Source organism: Lichtheimia ornata (assembly GCF_029851405.1).
Source record: "Lichtheimia ornata isolate CBS 291.66 chromosome Unknown scaffold00056, whole genome shotgun sequence".
Lineage (NCBI taxonomy): Eukaryota > Fungi > Mucoromycota > Mucoromycetes > Mucorales > Lichtheimiaceae > Lichtheimia > Lichtheimia ornata.
In genome coordinates, this window is record NW_026695376.1 from 29,551 (window position 1) to 49,706 (window position 20,156).

The 20,156-nt window shown below is 42.3% G+C and overlaps 9 protein-coding genes and 1 non-coding gene across 10 annotated transcripts; 6 read left to right on the plus strand and 4 right to left on the minus strand.

The window, feature by feature from the left end:
- Nucleotides 1-220: 220 nt before the first annotated feature.
- On the plus strand, nt 221-1,653 carry O0I10_009489 (uncharacterized protein; the record flags this gene model as incomplete). The annotated part of the gene is made up of 6 exons (XM_058489481.1): nt 221-351; nt 414-430; nt 505-869; nt 926-1,069; nt 1,127-1,350; nt 1,413-1,653. 6 exons carry the CDS (start codon nt 221-223, stop codon nt 1,651-1,653), a joined length of 1,122 nt encoding a protein of 373 aa, XP_058339683.1.
- Nucleotides 1,654-3,949: 2,296 nt separating this feature from the next.
- Nucleotides 3,950-4,031, plus strand: O0I10_009490. The gene has a single exon. It is a non-coding gene; the product is annotated as a tRNA-Tyr (tRNA).
- Nucleotides 4,032-5,251: 1,220 nt separating this feature from the next.
- On the plus strand, nt 5,252-6,296 carry O0I10_009491 (uncharacterized protein; the record flags this gene model as incomplete). Its single annotated transcript, XM_058489482.1, has 5 exons — nt 5,252-5,360; nt 5,423-5,467; nt 5,517-5,679; nt 5,736-5,914; nt 5,980-6,296. 5 exons carry the CDS (start codon nt 5,252-5,254, stop codon nt 6,294-6,296), a joined length of 813 nt encoding a protein of 270 aa, XP_058339684.1.
- A 200-nt stretch (nt 6,297-6,496) lies between these two features.
- O0I10_009492 (uncharacterized protein) lies at nt 6,497-8,296 on the minus strand (the record flags this gene model as incomplete). Its single annotated transcript, XM_058489483.1, has 2 exons — nt 6,497-7,469; nt 7,524-8,296. 2 exons carry the CDS (start codon nt 8,294-8,296, stop codon nt 6,497-6,499), a joined length of 1,746 nt encoding a protein of 581 aa, XP_058339685.1.
- Nucleotides 8,297-9,113: 817 nt separating this feature from the next.
- O0I10_009493 (uncharacterized protein) lies at nt 9,114-9,463 on the minus strand (the record flags this gene model as incomplete). Its single annotated transcript, XM_058489484.1, has 2 exons — nt 9,114-9,178; nt 9,247-9,463. The coding sequence occupies 2 exons, from the start codon at nt 9,461-9,463 to the stop codon at nt 9,114-9,116; spliced, it is 282 nt and encodes a 93-aa protein (XP_058339686.1).
- A 681-nt stretch (nt 9,464-10,144) lies between these two features.
- Nucleotides 10,145-13,188, plus strand: O0I10_009494 (uncharacterized protein; the record flags this gene model as incomplete). Its single annotated transcript, XM_058489485.1, has 13 exons — nt 10,145-10,246; nt 10,349-10,556; nt 10,610-10,692; nt 10,750-11,154; nt 11,221-11,413; nt 11,470-11,726; nt 11,779-12,057; nt 12,117-12,224; nt 12,283-12,420; nt 12,478-12,543; nt 12,605-12,795; nt 12,867-13,030; nt 13,085-13,188. 13 exons carry the CDS (start codon nt 10,145-10,147, stop codon nt 13,186-13,188), a joined length of 2,298 nt encoding a protein of 765 aa, XP_058339687.1.
- Nucleotides 13,189-13,478: 290 nt separating this feature from the next.
- O0I10_009495 (uncharacterized protein) lies at nt 13,479-14,779 on the minus strand (the record flags this gene model as incomplete). The annotated part of the gene is made up of 3 exons (XM_058489486.1): nt 13,479-14,384; nt 14,450-14,621; nt 14,682-14,779. 3 exons carry the CDS (start codon nt 14,777-14,779, stop codon nt 13,479-13,481), a joined length of 1,176 nt encoding a protein of 391 aa, XP_058339688.1.
- A 511-nt stretch (nt 14,780-15,290) lies between these two features.
- On the plus strand, nt 15,291-16,303 carry O0I10_009496 (uncharacterized protein; the record flags this gene model as incomplete). Its single annotated transcript, XM_058489487.1, has 7 exons — nt 15,291-15,327; nt 15,379-15,435; nt 15,502-15,632; nt 15,706-15,885; nt 15,941-16,069; nt 16,132-16,191; nt 16,247-16,303. The coding sequence occupies 7 exons, from the start codon at nt 15,291-15,293 to the stop codon at nt 16,301-16,303; spliced, it is 651 nt and encodes a 216-aa protein (XP_058339689.1).
- Nucleotides 16,304-16,421: 118 nt separating this feature from the next.
- Nucleotides 16,422-17,691, minus strand: O0I10_009497 (uncharacterized protein; the record flags this gene model as incomplete). The annotated part of the gene is made up of 6 exons (XM_058489488.1): nt 16,422-16,826; nt 16,888-16,958; nt 17,013-17,178; nt 17,231-17,280; nt 17,340-17,430; nt 17,488-17,691. 6 exons carry the CDS (start codon nt 17,689-17,691, stop codon nt 16,422-16,424), a joined length of 987 nt encoding a protein of 328 aa, XP_058339690.1.
- A 1,159-nt stretch (nt 17,692-18,850) lies between these two features.
- O0I10_009498 (uncharacterized protein) lies at nt 18,851-19,957 on the plus strand (the record flags this gene model as incomplete). The annotated part of the gene is made up of 4 exons (XM_058489489.1): nt 18,851-18,973; nt 19,058-19,264; nt 19,329-19,467; nt 19,536-19,957. 4 exons carry the CDS (start codon nt 18,851-18,853, stop codon nt 19,955-19,957), a joined length of 891 nt encoding a protein of 296 aa, XP_058339691.1.
- Between the last annotated feature and the right edge of the window lie 199 nt (nt 19,958-20,156).

A 20,156-nucleotide genomic window follows, 5' to 3' on the forward strand; every position in this document is an offset into this window, starting at 1 on the left:
TGAGGCTGAATACTATCATATTACATTGGCTTTACTGGATGCCATTCTTTCTGATACATTCAGCTCCTACTGTTCTCTATTAACCCTTTCCCTACTAGTACCATCCCCTTTACTATTACCAACAAGCCTTTATTTGTATAATACATGAAGTAGATTAAATGTCCACGCTTTTTTAAATCAGCAGTAGCTGCTGGGATTTTCGTCCTCCTTTCCCGAAATAATGACCATAGACGCATCTCCAAACGTGCTAACATCAGTAGCGAGCATAATGGCGCCCGAGCTGCCCTTGATACTCTCTCTTATTTTCGGTGGATGTTGCAGCAATGTCTTCGCTCTTGAAGTCATTGTCAAGTAAGGAACGATCGTTGAAGAGATTTCGCGCATCACACTCAAGCAGTATTTCGTTGACATAGAGATGTACCGAAAAGTGGTGAGTATATTTATGTCCTTGTAGTGTTTGATATCAACGGCGATAGCGAGGCTAATAAGGTTATGGCTATCAAGGACACTTGGTGACTTTTGGACAGTTTCTATTTGTTGCACTGGAAGGTTTAAGGCACCAATTGGAGTGGGGAGAAGGACTATTGCCTATACGTTTAAAGAAGACCAAAGTGCCTTTGTCACGGTGGATGCTCATGGTGGCATTATTCTTCGCAGTCTCTGTACTCAACAATCTTGCACTTGGATACCGGATATCAATGCCCTTACACATCATTTTCCGCAGTGGTGGTTTATTTACTAGCATGGTGATGGGCGCACTCGTTCTACGGAAACGATATCCTCTCGGTCAGGTGGTCGGTGTAGGACTAGTCACTCTTGGTGTGATCTGGGCAACGTTGGATAATGCGGGAATGGATAATGACTCTCAGGTAAGGGCGTGTGAATCAATACTTCAATAGCACGGGCGGGGGCTGATGTATACTAGGAAAATGCAGGGTCAACAGCCGAGTTTATGACAGGCATTGCTATCTTGGTGGTGGCTATGATTCTATCAGCCTTGATGGGCTTGTTACAGGAACTCACTTATAAGAAATATGGCAAGCAGTGGCGTGAAGGATTATTTTATACTGTAACTATTCAACCCCAATCTTGAGTCCTTTTTCACTCGTATTAATCAAGTACATAGCACTTTTTGGCGCTTCCGTTCTTCATGCTATTTTATAAGGACCTGGTAGCCAATGCCACCATTTACTCATCATCTGCCGTTGCACCATTACCGGCACTCTTTGAGCAAGTGCCTGTACTGGGTCATGCGCTGAATACATTGCTGCCGACTCCGATTCATGACATGCTTAACCGTATCCAAATACCCAAGTTATGGGCTTTTCTTGCTCTCAATGTTTTAACCCAGTAAGATAAGAGGATCGATCGTATATGAATACCAGAAAGATTTAATTTCCCGTTTAACATAGGTATGCGTGCATTGCAGGCGTGAACAGGATGACCGCAGTGGCAAGCTCCTTGACTTTGAATCTTGTACTTAATCTACGCAAATTCACATCACTTTTATTATCCATATTATACTTTGATAACGAATTTGGAACAGGTGCTAAGATGGGAACATGTCTCGTGATTGCTGGCACCGTCGTCTACACGCATGCTGGCATTCGACAATCCAAAACTAGTGTTTCGAGTAGAGAAAAGACTAACTAGCATCATATAAATCATCTTTATTGTATATCAGTATCACGAGGTATCCGTGTTTCTTTCGAAACCGCACCCGAACAAAATAAAAGCCTGATTCGTATGTTAACATATGGTCTATATTGCGAGGTGTATTGTTACAGTCATCACTATGTGATAAGGCATGTAGCTATGGTCATATTGGATCATGCGTACGTACGTATTAATCAGGAGATGATATGCAAAGACCAACGTGTGTCGCTTTGTTATGATGGGTAATGTTTAACCGATATTCTCAGTGTCGTCTGCCATACGTGTGCAGCTGTGCACCACCTACCACATAATGTACATCCCCATTGTTACGAAGGTGACCTGTCATTGTTGTCAACCTAGTTTCAATATTAGTATGGGTGTTCGTTAAGCAGCGACGATGTCCAGACCGCCTTTGATATCAGCCACCTGGCATTGCGCAATATCGTGTTTAAACATGTAAAAGAAAAGATGGTGCTAGAGACATGGTGTAAACTGTAAATACCAAAGCCCCAATCGTCACTATCCAAACTTATATAATTGTAACTGGCATTTAATATCCTCCTTCACACTATTCTCCAACGTGTGTTGTAATCCCCATCCTAATATTAAACACAAGCATGCATTTTCAAGTGTAGTTGTATATTGTTGCAAGCTGTTGTTTTTATAACAAGAAGAGTTGGCTACCAAAAAAAACTGTTATTTGAAACACCCAGCACTAGTAGTCTTATAGAAGAAAGGTTTGAGCACTGAATGGCAACCGGTTCTGGCATTGCTCTTTCATTCGGTTGTGGAAGTATGTGTCGTCTGCCGTGTGCCTGTGCATGTGCATGTGCTCTGCCAAAAGAATATGAATATCAACAGCACACTTGTACCACTAAGTTTCCCATCCCCAAATCGTTCTTTCACTTAATAACGAAGCTCAACAGTGCTGTTTCTGTGATTGAAGCCTCCATCTAGTATCGCAACGACTGAAATGACAACATATAGAGTGTACAAGTAAAGCTCACTTGCAAGGCTGAAGCAGCGGGGAAGTTGGCTTTTCAATTCTGAGCCTGAAATTTATGCAGAGAGCTCACTGGCACTTCGCACTTGGCTCTAAGAAATACTTTTCTGTCTATCATCACATTCACACATTCCAATACTTCTAGATAAAGTCTAATGTATCTTCTACTTTTCTATAGTAGAAGTATAGTGTATAGTAGTGGTAGCTGTAGAAGTGTGAAGGTTGCTAGGCAACAAGGCAAGGTTGATTCAAAAAGCAGGCTCAGATCCAGTAACAAGAAAGAAGACAATGACTAGACTAAGAATGTTAGATCAATTGTATAAGGATATCCCGTATACAACTAACCTGGTAACAAGAATCAAGAACAAAGGTAACAAGGAACAAGGACAAGGACAAGAGCTACAATGATGCAAGAGCTAATCTATAATAGAAAGGGTGGCCGTTAGGTACACAATCACAACACGTCTGTGCAAGACCACGTACCAAGCGACAAGACAAAGACAAGGATCAATGAGCAAGATATCAAGGCTATGACTAGGCAAGGACAAGAGTAGAGCACAAAGGCACAAGATAATCAGACTGAGGTTTATTAGATACGAATGATAGCTTATTTATAATAAAAGGAAGGAATGATGAGAATGAGAATAAGAACGAGGTATGCAAGTAAACATCCGAACAATGATCATGACAAGAAGTTAGTAGCTTAGTAGTAGTAGAGTAGTAGTAGTATGTAGCTAGTAGGTATAGGTGTTGTATCCTGGTACACATTCTCACATTTGTCAACCTGCTTTCTCTATCATACGATGGAATTCCCCTATCACCCGAATGAAGGTTTACCTTGTCATCACCAACCTTATCCACATTGGTCACCTATTGCTATATACGTACACGCTTCATCACTGTAGCACCCGTTGCATGGTTGTATCACACACGCCTTCTCGGTATACTCCATTAGGAAACACACACACACACACCCTCTTCAACCACCATCATCCTTAAAGCTATAAATACGCTCAACAACCACCACTTGAATAAAGGATCAATCATATTATTGAGTCTCGTGACCATTAGTCTCCTCTTCTTATATAAGTGATATTACAATAGGTAGTAAGCACTAAGCAGTAGTAGCTGCGGTAGCAGGGAAGGACGGCCGCTGCCACCATGGCAAAAAAAACATAGTCTTTGTTTCTGCAGTTCTGCCAGAAGAATCAAAATTTTTGCTACTATGCTATAGCTACTAAATATGGCAATTTGTGGGCTATCATGTAACTCGAGATACAGGAATCAGAACCGAGCTTAGCTCAGTTGGTAGAGCGGAAGACTGTAGTGTACTGCCATCTTTAGGTCGCTAGTTCGAATCTGGCAGCTCGGATTTCATGATAACAACCAGCTTCAATAGCTGGGATCATCTTTTTTCTTTCGGATTTCGGTGGATCACGTGACTTGGGTCGTCATTTTGTCGTATATCCTTTTGCGTCGTCTGGCGGTATGGCACCGTAGCCAGGGATGTAAACACCTCTTTACAACTACCCGCTCAATATAGACAAGAACTATGATTCACCGGATCAAAAGCTAAAGATTTATTCTCGGCGTTGCAGCAGCCTTTTATAAAGGCTGCTCAGCACCGCAGCATGTGCAACATTACAAATCTAAAATATCATCCGACAATTTTGTATTCGTGTCCACACATGAATATAATCACAGAGGATAATGGCGCTACACAGGCAAATCGTCAATGAAAATAAAGAGAACGTAAGACAATGATATGGTCTACTATTTATATTGGTTGGGTGGTGCTAAGTAATAATATCAGGCGCAGCATGAAGATAAGATGGTTGTATACAAAAAGATAATACTGACCTAGAAGATCCAATATGCTGCTGAGATATCGCGTATCTTTTTTTCCGTATCGATGATTCCACACAGCGAAATGACAGCAAGCGATTTGATGGATAACATTTATTCATATGTTATGGTTGGGTATATAATGTTATACTTATATCAGGAATGTAGCCTGGATCAGACACAGATATGTGTGTTATTCTGAAGCTGGTAATTACATTACTAGGAGCTTGTTTACTGACACAATCCGCAATGCGGAATAAGAAGCTTACAATACACAGTAGCTTACAGTACAATGTTGGCTTGCCAGTAAGCACGAGATCGAAGGTAATGCAACGTCAACAGCTGATAAATCAACCTGCCATCATACGGAGAGAGATGTTTGCACATAACTTAAAGATGCCCATCCCAAACCTAATTCAAATACATTTCCCAACTTTGGCTTCTTGTACGTGCTACGATGGTCAATCGGCGTCTACGATGAACATAGATATCAAGGTCTAGTGTACTAGTACTGGATATGAATAAAGCCTTCAAGTGCTATGTGCATAAGCGCCAAACTTTGCAATTTAATCTGGTGAAGGTCATCTCAACAAAAATATGGTAATATATACTAATCGCTAAAGCAAATTGACGTTTTGTGTGGCAAAATTGATGCAATGTTCCATCTGGGCTTCAATAAAGGATTATCTAAAGCGGGTGGTGCAAGTAGCTAGGCCTCGTCCATTTATTGACTAGACCCCCGTTCTAATGAATGAAGAGGTGTACAAGCGTGTTCGCGATCGCGTCAAGGAATACAATTTGTCAGAACAAGAGATCCGAGCCATCGACAAGGCTAGACGAGAAGTGAATACTCACAGTACGCCGATTCCTTTGGTCAAATTCTGAAAACATAAACGCTGACATTGTGGTTCGTTATAGCTACCTTGGGTGGATTCACTGGCGCATTGGCTGCTTTCTTCTTAGGTACATTGGTGCAGACCCCCATTGACCCACGAGCTAACAGTGCAAGCAGGTAAACGGAAGCGGTTTGCGCCGTTGCAAGTTTTTGCCCTTGCAGGTGGAGGTTTCCTCATAGGTTCCCAAATGGGCCTTATATCGGGTTCGCTGGCGGGCGTGAGAGCTATCAAAGAACTACCAGATCCACAACGTTTAGTCAATCTTGTCCGCGAAGTACAGTAAGCTATTGTACTATGAAAAGGCTATGTTTTGTCAACTTACATGTGACCTACAGAAAGGAAATGATACAATCCCGTGGCCAGCCATCGGCGTTACCGCAGGCACCGCAACGAACAATTGACTCTGGCTCGGCACAAAACGATAGTGTAGACAACTCTTATTTCAATGAATTCTCATTGGATGAGACAGAAGACCATAACCGGTTGTCAAATGAGTTCGAAAGCGACAAAGATGGTATGTGTCGATCAATTCAAGTTATTAAAGATATCGGAACATTCATTACGAACTTGTATTTGCAGCACCTGAAAAGCAGCAAGAGCTCTTAAATTCAGTACTTCAGCAGCAACATCAGCAACAAAAACCACGTCAAGAAAGCGCTTGGGATAAGATACGGGCTCAAAATGCACCCGATAACACATGGGCTCGACTACGAATGGAAGCACAAAAGAATCCCGATGGTATAGATGGTCGCACTCAAACACGTGCTGATGTTGCAAGGGACTTACAAGAAAGGAGTAAAAACGAAGTGGATAGTCTCCCAAGGACTCGTGAGGAAGTAGAACATCGCCACAATGGTCCTGTACGTACTAATCGTTGGGGTGACCCTATTGAATAAAAAGCATGAATGGTGGATTGATAGAATATTGTACTCTAATATTATGAATTGCACTTTTACATGCGTCTAATGACCCTACACCTTCCTGAGATTTCCTCTCATCAAACAAACCAAGACAACTCTTTATACCTCTTCATGCAGCCATATTACCTAGTATACACTTTTGCCTCTAATTCTAACAATATAAATTGTATTACAGTTTATACAAACACACTTGCAGCTTGCTCCATGACAAATTTTGTCTTTGGGTGACAGGAACCAAAAACGACCGAGCGAACTTGGATGGCATGATCAAAAGCACTTTTTGCTTCGTTGCGATAGCGCTTCTCCAATGGACGACGACCGAGAGCATTGTACTTTTCTGCCATTGTCTTGCATAACTCCCCAAGATTTTGGTAAAAATCTGATATCTCAGCTGTGTTTCTCGGCAAGTATTGTTTAGCGTATTTCTCCATGGTTTCGACAATAAAGCGATTCACATCGATAGCTCCTGCGATATCATCATTATGCCGTAGACAGTTCATGAGCGGAATAGATGCATTTAGTCTCAATGCATTTTGTGGGTGTAGATTGCAAGCTTCGTAAGACGAGACTTTGGCTAACGACTGGAGCTTGGACTGTGCTCGTCGGTAGTCGCGATGCTTCCGTAAAGATATCATTCCTTCCATGTAAATCTTTTGGGCTTGTTCGAATGTGGTTTGCAACGAGCGAGCAGCTGTTTTATTGCTGCATTTGGCACACTTGTATTCTGCATTCTCGCTTATTTTGACGGGTAGGTCACCAGCTTGTATGTTATCCATGGTGGAAGGTGGAATTACATAAACATCTTCATGACACGCTTCACAAACGACACCAGTCAAGTAGCGATCTGTTGATGCTTCAATAGGTGAGGTGCACCGCTTACATTTGCACCAAAAGTGTTTCGACCCAAGCAAAACCTGTCGACGCTCATCGCGCGGTGCATAAAGATCAATATAGCTTACAGTCAACTCCTCCTCGCGGCTGACAGGACGAATGGTGCGAAATGCTAGCTGACCATTTCGCAGACCCACAAAGGCACAATTGGGGTTACACGCATGGTTGAAGAACATGGCACCTAGTGGAAACAAGCCAAATGCAACATCTGTGTTACGCCCTTGGCTATCTCCGAGACCGTGTGCGTTTGAGTTAATCCTATTAACCGATCTCGTTAACACTACCATACATAGGTATCGTAATTGTGCCTACCTGCAAGCTAACGTTACAAAATCATCCACAGGTATACGCATTGATTCTTCCCACTCTGACATGAGACGTTCCGATGCCTCAGCTACCACTCGTATAAACGCTTTGTCTGCTTGTTCACGGTGGCTAATGAGATCATTGGTGCACCAAAAAGGTGTGGGGCGCTCAATTTCATTCGAAGGTCGTTGCTGAAATGCATCATTATTTTCAACGTCGCGTTGTCGACGTGCAAGCAGAAGAGTAACGAGTCGCAGCAGGTCCGGCTCAACACTTGTAGCATGGCCAATGCTATCAATTTGTCTCAAAGTTGAGCAAACCAGTGTATGCGTATCATCCCGTCCCAGACATGCTTCCGAGCAATAAAAGGCTTTACGACAATCCTGACACATTAACTTGGTTGTCAACACATCGAGACATACGTGACAGTGTTGATCTGCGAACTCTGAGCGAACCACGTACGCTGTTGCTTGCTCCAAACAAACAGTAGTGCCTTCTGTCAATTCCTCGGCAGCAGCAGCATGTCGTCCTTTGGTTTTGGTGTTGCGTAGCATGACTGGGAAACTTTGCATTGCTTGTTTGTAATATGGATTCACTTCAGCAGGTGTTCCTCGTGAAGGCTTTTTCTTTTTCTTTTTCTTGACACTAGTGGTATTATCACCGGTTGCCGTTGTTGTATCGGGGTTGGCATCATTGTTGTTAGGTAGGTGTTTGGAAATCTCCCTGCACTGTTCTTTTGATGCTGGATAATCGTCGATTTGTGTAATGGATGATGGCATGGGTAAAAAATCTTTTGGAAAAAAAAACAAAAGTGTAGACTTCTCATCCAGGGCTACGATTGATCTATAAAAAATCCAGATTCTACCGATTCGACCTCACCAGATGACGTAGCGGCATCAAGGTTTTCTTTCCGTGAACACGTTTCACAAATCACATACAAACAACAGTCAGAATATATGGCAACCTACATACTTATGATATTATGTCGCTCTCAATTTGCTATCGATCAACGCAAAAAGCTTTCATTTGAGCTAGATCCTGCGAGAAACGAAGCCTGCAGTTTCTCGGTACAGTTTGCCGTGTAACCATCGAACTTAAACCCCGCAAGGGAGCTGCTGTGCGATGGTGCCAAGTGAAACGTTTAGTATGCACATTTGATGGATAGCAACGCATTTAAGTTAAGAGAGAATTACAATATAGGATTAAAGTAGATCAACCAGTAACAGGATTGTATAAAACCCCCATTCATCGAAATTATTGGATAAAGCATAATTCATATCCTCGTACTATATTCCCAGGGATATTGTAGGTATGTGTGCCGGCAATGGATGGATCAAGTCAATATTAAGCGCAGTATTGATTGAGATGCATTAAGCTTAAATGCCCAATATCTAATCGAGACCTAATAGCACAAAACCTCCAACTATGCTATGTGAGAAACTTTTCAGTAGAAAAAAGTGGGGAAAAGAGTTGTCATGTTTGCTCAAATATACAAATATCGTCTCCGTCATTTTGGTTAAAACCGAAAAGCCCAAGCATTTCTGATGCAGTGATTGAACCAAGTGATTTTATTCATGTATTAGCATGATTCAGGCTTTAAATACGAAGACCTCCATTCCATTTAGCGTAAGCAAGTACAAGCACTACCCCCGTGACAACGCCTAGACACATTCCGTGATTACTATCTTGTCTTTTTCATACCACTACCAGCATAGGTCTGTTTAAATACCTTGGTAGAAGCCAAGTGCGCAAGGTGACGTTAAATAATTCTCTGCTTCATGCATTTTTGGTCCAGCCTTGCGACGCAAATCGTCAAGTTCAGCACGGAGGCGAGACACTTCATCTTGGGCAAAGCCAGATGCCTTTTCAATGTTCTCTTGAGCGATACCAGAAGCCTTGTCAATATTCTGGTTAACCTTCTTCTCAGTGTCTTTGGAGGTTGACATAGTTTGTAAAATACGATAAAAGGAAGAAGGGTTAAAACGATGTCTGAAGAAGTGCAGGGTTTTAAGAGTTTCGGATGCATGATACAAACATGGACGAAACCAATCAATTTCGAGCAAGATGCATACGCCCCTGTCGCCTTGCATTAATGAAATGCCAGTGCATGACGCATACGCTTGACCGGATTTTCAGCAGACGTATCGTGGTGAACAACATGTGTGTAGATACCGTAGAAACTATTTATTATACGCATATCGCTTCCAAATACGTTTGCTTAGATCAGTAGTCAAACCACTCATATCACTCTGTTCGATCATACATATCATACTAGTAAGCATCGCATTGAACGGGTCACAGGTATAAGTTTGGAAGGTGTTGACTATAGAGTGATTCTTTGAATATAGATTACTCGTTTCCATGATATTAGGATGGTGTGCTTTCAGCTATAGCTGTCTCTTTTTTTTCTTCAAGCGGGCCAATGACTGTTGACCGGCTTTTCATTTTCAGAAAGACTAGACTGACTGCCAGGAGCAGAGCCATTTGTACCCTTGAAACCCTCACTTTCACTCTCCCAAAGGAAAGCTTTGCACGCTTCAACTGCTGCAAATTCAACTCGGGATTCTTCATCAGGAGACTTCCAAGCCTCTTGTGGAAACTCAATAGCTTTACAACCTTACTTCAACATGATGCACAAGTTATTGGACGATCGCAGCTCAATGTCCCCCAGTACACCTCACAAATCCAATCTGCATCAGCCCAGAGCAAAGAATCCCTCACAAGGACAGGTATTGTTTGTTTTTATGTAGCGGATAACAAAAGTTAAAGGCTGTTCAAAGCTACTGCTTGGTTGTATTTGTTCTCTAATTTTTTTTTGTTTATCATGACAGCTTGCGGCTCTTTTACACGAAAAGTTGGACTATGAATATGATCTATTTGCACCTGCAGAATCTACGTCGTCCGCCTCATTTTTCCAAGAGGATAATAATCGCCCAAACAGTGCACCACCTGTGGATCTTGGTAAAATCGAACCAGGTTTGCGTCCGCATATGCAACCTTGGCAACTGTGGGAAAGAAGCCCTGCATCAGATAGCCGTGGTAGGAATATCAGGTATATTATTAGAATTACATCCATTGACTCTTGACTATAGAATATATGTTACCAGGTGCCCGGAAAGAGACTACAAGCGCCGCTGGACGACCGTATCAGAAATATGATGATATCATGCAGAAGGTACGTATTTATTAGCATGTAGGATTGTTATGAGTAAGACTCATAACATGGTGATAGGATTTCTCTACTGGTTCATCTTCCCTGAATGGCCTTTCACGTCCTCGCTCTCAGCTTGCACGTTCTACTACGCCGATCATGGAGAATGCAGGCTTTGATCCATCACAGAAACGTTATCCTGAGCATGCCATGGATCTTGGTGGCTATCAGAAACAGACAACATCATCATTTGATTTAATGGAAAGCCATGTAAAGAATGCCAATGTGCTTAATCGTAGCCATCATTTCCAACATGCTATTCCAACACCACCATTGAATCCAAACCTGAGTCAGCATTCGCCTCCATTGCGATCAAGTTCAACACCGCCCAGACCTAATGGAGTTGGCCTTCACACGCAAGGAAATATGCCGGATCAGACCGACCAACTTGGCAAACAATTAGGTTCCATGATGCTTAATGATGAGGTATGTTGGAAGTAATTACCTTCGAGTGATTGACTTCAAGCTGCTGATATCTATATCCATGCTTAGGATATATATGGCTTGCCTGATCAACAATCAAGTCCCTATTGGCAACGTCAGCAGCAATCTCCTGTGCCAAATTATTACGATGGAAGTGCTTTATCCGCAGCACCTGGTCTTCTCTTACCTTCAGGTCTTGATCTTTCGGGTGACGATGCGTTAACTTATGGGCGGCTTGATTACATGGACCCTGCAGGATATGGTAGGCATGCGTCACTATTCTGTGAGGATGATTGATGGCTAATATCTTAACAATAGGCATGCCAATGAATGACCGAAAGTTATTGCAACAACAATTACTTATCCAGCAGCAACAACAACAACTTCTTGCAGCAAGACAACAATTGTTGCTTCAGCAGCAGATGCAAACGTTGGACTCACCACAATTGAATCGCTTGCGTGCCATGGCTTCTAACAACGCACCACTACGTGTATCTCAGGATATGGCTCTCAGTATTCAAAGCAGGCTTTTGACAGAATTCAGAAACTCTAAGAGCAAAAAATACGAGCTTAAGGTAAGTCGTTATTATCTATCCCCTAATGCATACAACTCACATATGGACACAGGATATTGCTGGTCATATTGTTGAGTTTAGTGGTGATCAGCACGGGTCGCGATTCATTCAACAAAAGTTGGAAACAGCTAATAGCGAGGAAAAGCAAATGGTGTTTGAGGAGGTCCTCCCTAACGCGCTTCAGTTGATGACCGATGTGTTTGGAAACTACGTCTTGCAAAAGTTTTTTGAGCATGGCAATCAAGCGCAAAAGACAATTCTTGCCAAGCAAATGGAAGGCCATGTAGTATCGCTTTCGTTACAAATGTATGGGTGCCGCGTAGTTCAAAAGGTTGGTATAAATGGGTAGAACGTTTGAAACAGCATTGCTAATTCTACGTATCTATAAAGGCGCTGGAACATGTATTGACCGAGCAACAAGCGAGACTTGTTAGTGAATTGGATGGTTGTGTTTTGAAATGCATCAAAGACCAAAACGGTAATCATGTTATCCAAAAGGTAAGCTTGTAAATTTGTTATTGAGAAAAGCTACTTACACTTTTTTTCACTTTGCAAGGCTATTGAGCGTGTTCCTGCGCAATACATCCAGTTTATCATTGATGCATTCCATGGACAAGTGTATAATTTGGCAACCCATCCTTACGGGTGTCGTGTCATCCAGCGGATGTTTGAGCACTGCAGCCAAGTGGAAACAGTAAGTGCTATTGTACTCACAAATTGGAAAGAGTATCTCTTGACGTAATATTTTCAGACTCCTCTTTTAGAGGAATTGCATCGATGCACCCAACAATTGGTACAAGATCAGTACGGAAATTATGTAAGCTACGATAAAAGGTTACAAATACTGGGTTGCTGATTCATCATGTACGTGTATTCAGGTGATCCAACATATCCTTGAACGAGGACGACCTGCTGATAAGTCGGCTATCATCACCAAGATCAGAGGCCAAGTTCTCCCTCTGAGCAAGCATAAGTTTGCAAGCAACGTGGTGGAAAAATGCGTCGACTTTGGTACCAAATCCGAGCGTCAAGAGTTAATTGAAGAAGTGTTACAAAACAGACCTGACGGGTAAGGCGCGGAGATATGGAGAAAAGATACTTCATAGGGGTTTCTCACTCCAATCTTCTTTGCCTGTATAGTTCTTGTCCTTTGGTGATCATGATGAAAGACCAATACGCCAATTATGTGGTGCAGAAAATGTTGGATGTAGTTGACCAAGATCAACGCGGCCTTTTAATTGCTCGGATTAGACCCCATCTACAGTCCTTAAAGCGTTTTACGTATGGCCGTCATCTGCTTCTTAGTAAGTTAAAGGGGATATTACTAGGGGATTGGGAAATTGACTTCAATTTTACAGAAGTGGAAAAGTTATTGCAAGCAACCGGCTTGGGTGGTTTGGAGACGGATATTGACGGTGTCGCTGGATCTGGTGTATGTGATACAACCGTTACAAAGCAGTGAACAGCCGTTTAGGATCAATCTCTCACGTTTTTTCTTTCTTTTGTTGATATGGGGGTACCAATTACTCCCAACTGATTTTGAGATTCTCAAATCTCTTATTGTACATGGATACTGCCGCTCTGATTCTCTCTTGAGAGCATTCTTTGGAGATATTTGTGCTTTTTTTTCATGGATTTTATATATAGTAGATCTTTCCTTGTATCTTGTCTCTTTGTAAATGGAACACACATACCTGTAACATGAAGCCAGTTGTAAGTAATATCATCATATGCAAATTTTATTTGTTGGAGCTACCGTAAGCCCATGGGTGGTTCAATTTCTGGGATTTGTTTATATACAAAGCGATCTTGCTTGAAGGCTATCGCTGCAGGATCATTGTCGGGTAATGAGGATTGTTGTTGGGCAAAACTACTGCTATTGTTACCAAGGGTAGATGTGGAACCAAAGCCAGGAACACTATTATTGTTATTTATCCCTAGTGTCGACGTCGAACCAAATGATGGAGCTGCACCACTGGAACCAAGTGCAGATGTTGATCCAAATGCTGGAGCTGTACCACTAGAACCTAGAGTAGATGTTGATCCAAAAGCAGGAGTTGCGCCACTAGAACCAAGTGCAGATGTTGACCCAAATGCTGGAGCTGTACCACTGGAACCAAGAGCTGATGTTGACCCAAAAGCAGGAGCACCACTACCAAGAGCTGATGTTGATCCGAATGCTGGAGCGGCACCACTGGAACCAAGAGCTGATGTTGACCCAAAAGCAGGAGCAGCACCACTGGAACCAAGAGCTGATGTTGACCCAAAAGCAGGAGCTGCGCCACCAGAACCGAGTGATGATGTAGATCCAAAAGCAGGAGCACCAGTGCCTATAGTTGATGTAGACCCAAATGCTGGTTGACCACCAAATGCAGGTGCTGATGTTGATCCAAATCCTCCGGATCCAAATCCTCCTCCAGGCTTTTGACCAAAGGCACCACTTCCGAAACCAGAAGAAGATGAGACACCAAAGGCTCCTCCCCCTCCTCCCCCTCCGTGGAATGGCTCAAATTGCTTTCCACTCATAGGGCCACCGCCAAACGCTGTTGTATTACTTGACTTTTGCTTTTCATAATGTTGTATGGCTGCAGTGGAATTTTGAAGGATTGCATTCACTTGTTGATCCATTTGTTGCTGTGCTTTTTCATGATTTTGTATCTAGTAATAGTAGTTGACTGCATGTGAGTTTTATGCCTTGTAAACCCGTTATTGCAATAGCATACATATTGAGTAGCGTTGCCTGTTGCTCTCATACTCATGTGGTACAGCATACGATCTTCTTCACAGGAGAGATCTGTACCAACAATGAGGTTTGGCTCTTCCTTGGCTGGACCGAATACGCTGAGACGCCAAATAGGTCGCTCATCTTGAAGACTTAATCGTATAGAGCTTTCACTAAAGTCGTCATTCGAATAAATATCTCACTCACTTTGACACAAATGCAAGTGTACTTACTTGTACTTGTCTGACTGGCTACGTGGATTAACGTGCTCGAAATTACACGAGTTGCCGCGATTACAGCGTCCTTCTTGAAAGAACTTGCATAAAACCATGGAAAAGGAAAAGCTAAAGAATAAAAGGGCAGCGGGAAATCCGCTGATTGGCATCTGTTATCAGAAGCGAAAATCCATTGACAGGGAAAAGTCAAAATTCAATCCACAAGTACCTGCAAGGAGTTGATATGAAGAAGAGGATCTACTTTTGCTGGAAGGTACATCAGATTTTTCAAGCCAAATACCACGCGTGATGCTTGTATGGGCACCGCCATCATTTAGTAAATTAGACTCCTAAAGCCATAAACAGAGAGAGAAAGTGTGGGTTGTGTGTGTTCATCATATCAATTGAACAACCTTGTACACTACCTAATTGGCGTTTCTATAGGTGCAGGTACCAATCTTTGCACACTGTTATCTAATGCATCGTTCCATATTAGTAATAAAGGGATCACTATTCTCGCCAGGGCTTCATAGGAGGTGGTGATGTCGGTATCAAAATGCATGATCAAAGTGGGTCAAAATGTAGATAGTCTCTTTTCTTCTTTGCTCTCGTCCTCTTCTTTTCAACATGGGTAAACGAAAAGCTCCATCTCCCAATTCAGAAGGTACGATTCATGATTGCAGCTAGCCGTTAGGATTCTAATGCGCTTTCATAGAGGAGGACATTGTGGTACGCAACTACCTGCGCAAAGTGAATCGGCCCTACAGTGCGAGTACGTGCATGGATGATTGGGGGTAGGCCCGACAATTCAGGTGTTCACATGCACATGGTTTACTAGCCGATGTCTTTAACAACCTCCACGGCAAATATCAAAAGAGCAACATTGTTAAGGCACTTGATCGCCTGACAGAGCAAGAGACAGTGGTGTCAAAAACTTATGGGAAAATGACCATCTATTCTATCAAGCAGGTATGCAAAGATTTTCATGCGCATTTCCTGATGTCTGGCCAGAAAGGTGACATTGCTTGACGTCGTACACTAGGATAAGACAGATATGCTCCCCGAGCAATTGGAAGCTATGGATGTAAACGTACAAACCCTTGCCAATCAAGTAGAGAGCACCATGCAAGAAAACCAGCATTTATCGAGCACATTACGGGATATCACCATTACACCTTTGACTCAAGATGCTAAAGAGCTAGCAAGTAAACTCACTCAAGAGGTACCACATAAGCAGTACGCGTCACAAATGCTAATAACATCTTATTACCTTTTAGAACGAGACTTACAGAGGACGCCTGGAAAAGATAAAACAAGGCCAGACTTTGCTAGCCCCTGAAGAGCGGAAACGAATCGACACCGTACTTGAACACATGAGAAAGGAATGGCGTATAAGACGTAAGATGGTAAGAGCATCATGTCTTGCACAAAAGTAGGCGTAACTTCTAAACATGCAATGTGCATAAAGTTTGTAGACATCTTTAGCACAGTGACTGAGCAATCGGCTGACAAACCCGCTGAACTCAAGGTATGACGTGACTCCAAATAGTCACTATTGAGCTGCTTCTCATTTTGTTTTCCAGGAAGAGCTTGGTATTGAAGAAGATCCCATTCCATACGAACATGTCGCGTCGCTGTAGTCATAAGCTATTATCTGTATCATTTAATCGGGTCAAGGACTAAGTGTTAGGATAGTTCACAATGACAATTATATTTGCACATTCGAAAATACGTAGATAAATGTTTTCTATCGCTATATCAAAACCGCGCTACTCCAGTGCTTATTGAACCTCGATGTATACTTGAGACATTTTTACGATAACGTTGTTCGTCGGAAGGTGTTTGGGTGGTAGTACTTGATGATGATTCTTCACATTCATTTCCTGATTCTAGATTCGCTTCTTCATCCTCCTCCGCATACATGATTGGCCTTTCTTCTTCTGACAAGTCAATAGAGCCGAAACGTGCATTATAAGGTAGTTCACATTCAGCAACAATGAGGGAAGGGTAGTACTGACGATATGCAAAATAAGCACATCCTGCGCCCAAAAGGCTTCCAATCAATACGTCTTGCCAATGATGTCGATTGTCTCGCGTACGTGAAATAGCTACAAGTAATGCTGCAATGCATGGAAAAGCGAATAGAAAGCATTTATAAGTATGCTATGCAGTGATTGTGAGAAAGAGGAAAAAAGAGGAGCATGCATAAAGGTGGTCTACATACCCCGCGTTCATCAAAGATATGCATTTTTCCTGCCAGATAAAACGCGAAATAACCAAGACCTGCAAAGGAGACTGATGATGTTTACATTAGACGAGGCTATGATACCTTTGTAAATATGAACTTACATGAAGAATGGCCACTTGGAAAGCTTTTGAAACCATCACGCATAATATACGAATCAATCGGAGTAGTGCAGACCGTATAATCAGACAATCCCAATGGAGGATCCACCACATCAAGCGGTGGTTTACATCGTGCAAGGAAATCGGGACGAGGACGTCCTGCCGTAATCTATGTAGTGCTCTTCGTCAGTTTGCATCGTCATCGAGGAATCCCTATATACCTTGATAATATCGGTCAGCATAATTGTCATTGAAAGTGCAAGAAATAGACCTATTAATATAACAATAAGTTACACATGGGTGTAGAGGTGTTGATGCCTTGACATTTACCGAGCACACCAATGAAAAAGTCGCGAGTACTCTTCTGAAAATGTATCGAGATGATGCCAATAAGAAGAGCAGGTCCCAACAGACATATTAACTACGTAAACTTTGGATATTCAGCATTCGACTTATAGACTACTAGTGGATGACTTACCACAAGTGTCCATGCTGGCACAGTTTCATGTTCTGTGAACTTGTACATGAGTGTCTTGTCTTCGACTGAGAATTGACGATGGAAGGGCATAATGAGGTCAATGGCGAAAAACACTGCAAGCATAAGCAGGACCAAGAGCCAGTCTTTAGAGTATGAGTAGAAGGCTCTTTGCGTCCTTGGATTTTCCCACTGGACTCCAAGCATATGTTGAAAGGTAAAGGACGGAGGGACAATACCCAACGAGCTGTAATTTAATCTATATGGTCAAAAGTAAGCGAGGCATTTTTGCAATCAGCTATTATACGTAAAAGTGGTACTTGGTTCTATACCTGTGATGCTATAGAAGAAGTAAGCCTGTTAAGAACTATGTGACAGCATGAACGCGCCAACTTGGAATAGCCTGGTCAGATTCAATCTACATCTTGTACTAACTCACTTTCAATGCAGCATATGTGAGGCCCCAGTATAAAGGGGTTTGAATATGAGTATAGATGCTCAAGATACATTAGTGAGTAGGATGGTGGCATACCTGTTGCACAGAGATCAAGAAAACTAGGATGCTTAAATCGATGTTTTGCTAATGTTTTGCGAACTAGTGAATAATGTGCGACGTTAAGGTAGTCTTTTTCCTTTACTATGAAGATGCATAATGAGACACTCATATCACCGCCCAATCGTATCCACAGTACAGGCTCGAGGCAGTCATCGGTTGTATCCTGCAACATAGCCTTGATGGTTTAAAAAGACACGTAGCCATCATACAGTATTGTATTGACTGTTGTGGCGAATTGCCTTCAAGCAATAATAGATGACCAATGCATAAGTTGTGATCACTGCTACTACCATAGCAAGTAGTTCATTTTCGTTATCATCTCACCGATGTACCAAAATCTTCTTGCTGGTAGAAAATACCAACAAGTATAGGCTCAAGCTATAGTGTTTGTTGTTTTGAGCTGTGCGATCGGGAATATTACACCGCTAACTCCCACGGATGTTTACCTTCTTACAAGCTCACAAAAAAAATATAAACGTATAAGCAACTTGTTAGTCATCGTCATATTGTGCATCGGCAGGGATTGAAAAGATCTGATATGCCATTGTATTGTATACTATCTATGATAAACCTTGGGAGTGTAAATCTTGTAAATCTTCAAGGGTGTAATATCAATTCGGCTATCAGAAGATTCGTCTGCACACTCAATGCATTGCAGGGCAGGCCAGTGACGTGGGTGTCAAATGAGCGTAGGTATCTCCATCCAATGGATGATCAATTTTTTCTTATCAAAGTTTCGTAGTCAGCAGATAAAATAATTGTTATCTCACAAAAGGTTCTCCTCCCTGTTCTTTTGCTTGTTTTGTCGTAATGGCCTTGTCGAGATTGCGTTCGCTCCCGATTCCAACTGTGAACCGACTATCAGCACGCTACTTTCACGACTGCTCTGTTAGTGACACACATCCTGTTCGACTTTTACTTTTAGGTAGTCCTGTACGTTTAATAGCTGGCAGCACCAGCAAAAGGGTGCAAAAGGTGTTCAAAGTAGTTGTAGTGGCTAATGGGTTTTGACGATAGGGCTCAGGCAAGGGCACTCAATCAAACAGATTGAAGGCAAACTTTGGTGTCACCCACCTGTCTAGTGGCGATTTGCTGAGAAGGAACATCAACCAAAAGACACCAGCAGGGCTAAAAGCTGGTGAATACGTGGCTAATGGTCAGCTAGTGCCTGATGAAGTTATGCTATCATTGATTGATACTGAATTGGAGCACTTGGGTAATCCGGTATGTACGAGAATGTGATACCGCTTATCAAAATATCCAAAAAGAGCTAACTAAGATAACACAGAACTGGTTACTCGATGGATTCCCACGGTCCCTTCTACAAGCCAAGACGTTGGACACGATGTTGCAGCGATTAAACCAACCGCTAAATCTCGTTATCAACTTGGAGGTGCCAGAAGAAGTGATTCTTGAACGCATCATGGGTAAGCACACAATAGTTATATTCATGTGGCCCAGTAATGAGCGAGGAGCTAATAAAGTTCTTGTTTAGATCGTTGGGTACACGTTCCTTCTGGACGCGTTTACAACCTTTCATACAACCCTCCAAGGACACCAGGAATTGATGATATTACAGGCGAACCTCTCTCAAAGCGACCTGATGATACCCCTGAAGTATTTCGGGTACGCATGCAGCAGTACAAAACAATGGCTGCCCCTCTTCTGGATCATTATAGTGATATAGCAAAGACAATTTCTGGAAGAACGAGCGATGAGATCTACCCTCAAATTGAACGAGAGATTGTCAACCGGCTTGGTGTTGTACCGGGCTCGCTTCGTGTACGTTCTACAAGCTCGATGGCTGCCGCAGCTGTATCCCGCCATAAGCGTGATCAACAACGAAAACTATCTATCCACCAACAGCAACAGCATCAAGTTGAAAGAGAGCCATTAGCAGCGACTTACTCACAATAATCGAGCTATCGGTTTGTTGTCACCTTTCTCGCTACAACCCCTTTTTTTCGATCCTTTTCGTGTAATCATTTTCAGATATCCTCTTGGTGCCTTCCTGCACACATAGTTTCTTCATCATTTATTCCCTTATTCCCTGCTGTCTCTTTGTCCATAAGCAACCACCCTCTCTTTCACCTGTATCTATGCAAAATAAAACTCA